At 46.5% G+C, this 4807-nt stretch overlaps 1 protein-coding gene across 1 annotated transcript in view; it reads left to right on the top strand.

The window, feature by feature from the left end:
* The first annotated feature begins 3548 nt into the window (after positions 1-3548).
* Positions 3549-4807, top strand: part of SCN4B (sodium channel, voltage-gated, type IV, beta subunit) — a 14530-nt gene continuing 13271 nt past the window's right edge. The window contains exons 1-2 of the mRNA XM_006833985.1: positions 3549-3609; positions 4495-4667. Coding sequence (XP_006834048.1) covers positions 3549-3609; positions 4495-4667 — 234 coding nt within the window. The remainder of the gene's footprint in view (positions 3610-4494; positions 4668-4807) is intronic.

Below are 4807 nucleotides of genomic sequence, written 5' to 3'. Positions count from 1 at the left end.
TAAAGATTTACACCCTCGGAAACCCTGTACAGGGTCGCTATGGGTCGAAACCGACTCGATGGCACTTAACAACAACATCCATAATTATAGGTCAAGTTCATAAAATTGTAGCAATCTGTACTTGTTTCCTTTATAAAAAATTGTTGTTTTATCTTCCTCTAGTCGAGTTCTGATAATTAAGCCATCAAGGCTAGGTCAAATGGGTACTATCTATAAGCTTGGGCATTCTTGTTAGGCTTCTAATTTTTAAGTAGATAATTTTGTATGTCCCTCAAATGTGTGGCACTTTGCATTAATGTGATAGATTGCAAAGTTGGATTGAACCACAAGGTCGGCAGTTCAAGCTCACTAGCTGCTCCTTGGAAACCCTACACAGGGTCACTATGGGTTAGAAGTGACTTGACGACACTTAACAACAACAACAACAACCTCTGTTCTACAGGGACTGGTTTCTCCTGATAATATATCCAAAGTAGACAAGATGAAGTCTTGCTATCCTTGCTTCTAAGGAGCATTCTGGTAGTACTTCTTCCAAGATAGATTTGTTTGCTCTTCTGATAGTTCATGGTACTTTAAATATTCTTTGCCAATGTCGTAATTCAAATGCACCAATTCTTCTATAGGCTCACTTATTCATTGTCCTACTTTCACAAGTGTATGTTGTTGTTGTTAAGTGCCATCAAGTCAGGTTTGAGTCATTGTGACTCTGTGTAGGATTTCCAAGGCTTTAAATCTTTGCAAGAGTAGAAAACTTCATGTTTCTCCTGAGGAGTGGCTGATGGCTAAGATTGCAGGCCTTGTCATTCTCAGTCCAGTGCTCATTCTACAGAACCGATTGAAAATACCATGACTTGGCTCAGACACACCTTAGTTTTCAAACTGATATCTTTGCTCCTAAACACTTTAAAGAGCTCTTGTGCAGCAGATATGCCTAATACAATACGCTGTTTGATTTCTTAATTGCTGCTTCCTTGATTGTTGATTGTGGATCTTAGCAAAATGAAGTCTTTGACAACTTCAAACTTTCCTCCATTTATCATGATGTTATTTACTGGTCCAGTTGTGAAGATTTTTATTTTCTTTATGTTGAGGTGCAGTTCATACTGAAGGTTGTAGTCTTTGGTCTTCATCAGTAAGTACTTCAAGACCTCTTCATTTCCAGCAAGCAAGGCTGTATGTATTATCTACACAGTGCAGTTTGCTTCAATCCTGATGCCATGTTAGTCTTCATATAATCCATTTTTTCTAATTATTTGTTTAGCATACAGATTAAATAGTATAGTGAAAGGAGTTAGGATGATTAAACAGTGGTTCTCAAAGTGTGGTTCTCACAGCATTATCTGGAACTTTCTAGAAATGCAAATCCTTAGGTTTCACTCTAGATCTATTGAATCAGAAATTCCAGAGCGGGCCCAGCCACGGTGGTCTTAGTTGCCTCCCATGATTCTGATGTTCCCCCAAATTGCTTTGGAATGAATTCTTGGCACATAAAACAAAACCAAGCTACCACTGTTGAGTCAATTCCAACTTATAGTGACCCTACAGGACAGAGTGGACTCCTGGTGTGGTGCTGTAGGATTAGCACTGGACTTCGAACCACAAGGTCGGCAGTTCAAAGCCACAAGCTGCTCCTCAGAAAACCTACACAGGGTCGCTATGAATCGGAACTGACTTGACATCACTTACCAACAACAACAGGACAGAGTAGAATTGCCCTTTGGGACTTCTAAGGCTGTAATCTATACAGAAGTGACGGTCACATAGTTCTCCTATTGAGCTACTAGTGGACGTGAACCACCAACCTTTAGGTTTATAGCTGAGTGCTTTACTATTGTACTACCAGGGCTCATTTCCTAGCACACAAAATCCAAGCTCACTGCCACTGAGTCAAATCTGATTCACAGTGACTCTGTATAGGGTTTCCGAGACTACAAATCTTTATGGGCGCAGACAATCTCATCTTACTCTTGAAGAGTAGTTGGTAATTTTGAACTGTTAGCCTTTTGGTTACCAGCCCAACGCTAACACTACAGCACCACCAGACTCCAGGCACATAGAAGCTGATGAAACAAATAAGGGACAATTTAAATAATGCCCTAACACTAATTTGGGCAAATCCCTGTACTCATAATGAACTTATAGGATACTATAGAACTGTCCCATAGTGTGTCCAAGGTTGCCACATCTTTCTCCTGTTGAGCAGCTGATGAGTTTCAACCGCCAAACTTTTGACTAGCAGTTGAGTGCTTAACCACTGTACCCGGGTTCCTTCCTAGGCTCTCATCTCTCTTTTAAAAAGCACTACTCAGAGGCACCAACATTATTAACTGCATCATTATCATCTCCCTGTGGGCAAAACAGGAGGAAACTTGTTTATGGTGTAGCATGAGGGAATTAAGTTAGACAAAGTAGATCCTTAACAGAGAGTGAGAATGGAAGGCAGAGGAAGAGTGGCAGGGGACCTTAAACAGGGTCAGTCTTGGGAATAAGTTCTGGGAATTCACTATAGAGCTGTGAGCAGACTGGGGCTGAGATGGGTTCCCAACTCAGTCACCTGAGCCGAGTCTCCTCCCATTTTGAGTCTTGGTTGCCAGGTCTGTAAAATGAGGTGGTAGGGATAGTTTGGGTCCTTTAGCTTTGACATTTTGGGAGTCACCATGGCCATGGCTGGTGTGGTGCTGTGGGATAAACACTGGATGGTAGGTTGGTTTGAACTCCTCGCGGAACTGACTCAACGGCCCTTAACAACAACAACAACCATGGCCATGACTGGTGGGCCTAGAGGTTGAGAAAAGCTGGGAAGAGAAAGGTGCCCTGGAAACTTCAGGACAGAGGTTCTTGCAGTCAGGCTGCCACTCTCTGTTATCCACTGCTATAGACTCCCACCCCAGTTCAGATTTCAACTACCCCTACCTAGAATTTTTATGACTTTGGGCAAGTTGCTTTGCTTTCCTGAGCCCAAGTTTCCCACCAGTAATATATGATTAATCACAGTAGGGGCCCTTGTGGTCTAGTGGATTACCTTATGTCATTTCACCGCCAAGGTTGCCTGTTGGAACCACCAGATGCTCCCAGGGGGAGAAAGACAAGGCTTTCGAAAACCCTATACTGGATCGCTGTGAGTGGGCACTTGTAGGATAAACACTGAACTTAGCATTCAAACCCACCATCTTGGAAACCCTATAAAGGGTCCGTTTGAGTCAGAAATGTCTGGATGGCACTTAACTACAACAATGAGTGGGAACTAGATAGCACACAACAACCTTCCTAGTATGTGGTGAGATTTCACTGAGTGAGCACTGATCCAGGCTCAGGAAAGGGTCCTTATTATTCAGGGCCTTCCTCTGAGTCCTCACTCAGTGTGATACCCCCTGCCCCCACCTCTCCCCAAGCCTTCTCCGTGCCCGTTTCATCCAGGGGCTAGGAGAGGTAGGCGTCCAATTCCTCCCACCCCTCAATGACCTTGATATGTGCGTGGGTTTCCTTAAGGAGGTCCAGGCCTCCTTACAAGGACTCAGGAGGTTGCTGTGAGTGGACACAGCTGAGGGATGGCGGTGGAAGGGCGTGGAAAAGAAGCAGCGGTGCTCTCTGGGAATGTTCCCCAGACAAGTCAGTGGAATGGGACTGCAGGGGATGGATGGAGGTTGGGGGGCAGGCTAGGGTTCAGGAAGGGTTGCCCCACCCTACTCCCAAACCCGAATGCGTGAATTCTGGTTAGTCTGGACTCTGCCTCCCTCGTGGGTCTTCCGCCCTCTGACTTTCTCTCCCATGATTGCTTCATTCGCTCCGCCCTGGCTGCCAAATTCCAAGACCCACTGCAAGTTCATCACTCATTTATTCCATCCCAGAGTGTTCTGCCTTTCTTCTGAACCCTTACTGCGGAGCAGGATGCAGCCCAATAGGGTCGCTTTCTCCTCTTCTCACCTCTGGACAGGGTCGTGAGCCTCCAACGCTCACCTCTGGACAGGGTCGTGAGCCTCCAACGCTCCTTGATGAGAGGCCTCTGGCAGTGTCTGCGGCTGCGCCTGCTACTTTTCTGTCACCTCACGGATTATCCTTCCCCACCTCCCCTGCCTAAGAAACAAAAAGTTGAATGAGGAGTTCGTGAACCATCCTAGGGGAATTCCCAGTGCGAGTAGAAGGGACCCGGTCCAGCACGTCTTGAGTAGGCACAGGGAAACCACCTCCAGGGACTATATCAGCAGGATTGCGGGGTGGGAGGAGGTGCGTGTTCCCAGCAAGACTGCAAAATACTTGTTTTATTGGGTTGGGGTGACCCCTGGTGGTCATTCAGAACTCAAACAGCCAATGAGAAGGGGGAGACATGGAGACTTGTCCTGAGGGGGCTAGGCAAGGATCAATTTTGAGTACTAGAACCAGTTCCTAAAGTTAACACGAGGTTTACAGAGACCTCCAGGCCACCCCACATTCCCTTCCAGAGCTCCAGTCTGGAGTTGTGGTGGGGTTTTATTAAGGGTGGGGCCCTTTACACAGGTCTCTTCCTGCTCCCCGTGTCTCTGTCGCTGGAGGTGTCTGTGGGAAAGGCCGCCACCATCTACGCTGTCAATGGCACTGAGATCCTGCTGCCCTGCACCTTTTCCAGCTGCTTTGGCTTCGAGAACCTTCGCTTCTGGTGGTCCTACAACAACACCGATACATTCAAGATTGTAAGTAGCAGGGGAAGGCACAGGACATCCCCGCTCCTTCCTTTCTTCTCAATCTGATCCCCTCTGGACTGAGCCCCACTGTGGTGGTCCCTGGAGCCCACTCTTTGCCACCCCTTTCTCCTAGTGTTCTTTGCTGAGCC

The sequence above is a fragment of the Chrysochloris asiatica genome, unplaced genomic scaffold (genome assembly GCF_000296735.1).
Source record: "Chrysochloris asiatica unplaced genomic scaffold, ChrAsi1.0 scaffold00008, whole genome shotgun sequence".
In the NCBI taxonomy this organism is placed as follows: Eukaryota; Metazoa; Chordata; class Mammalia; order Afrosoricida; family Chrysochloridae; genus Chrysochloris; species Chrysochloris asiatica.
This window is presented reverse-complemented; position numbering and strand designations above follow the sequence as displayed.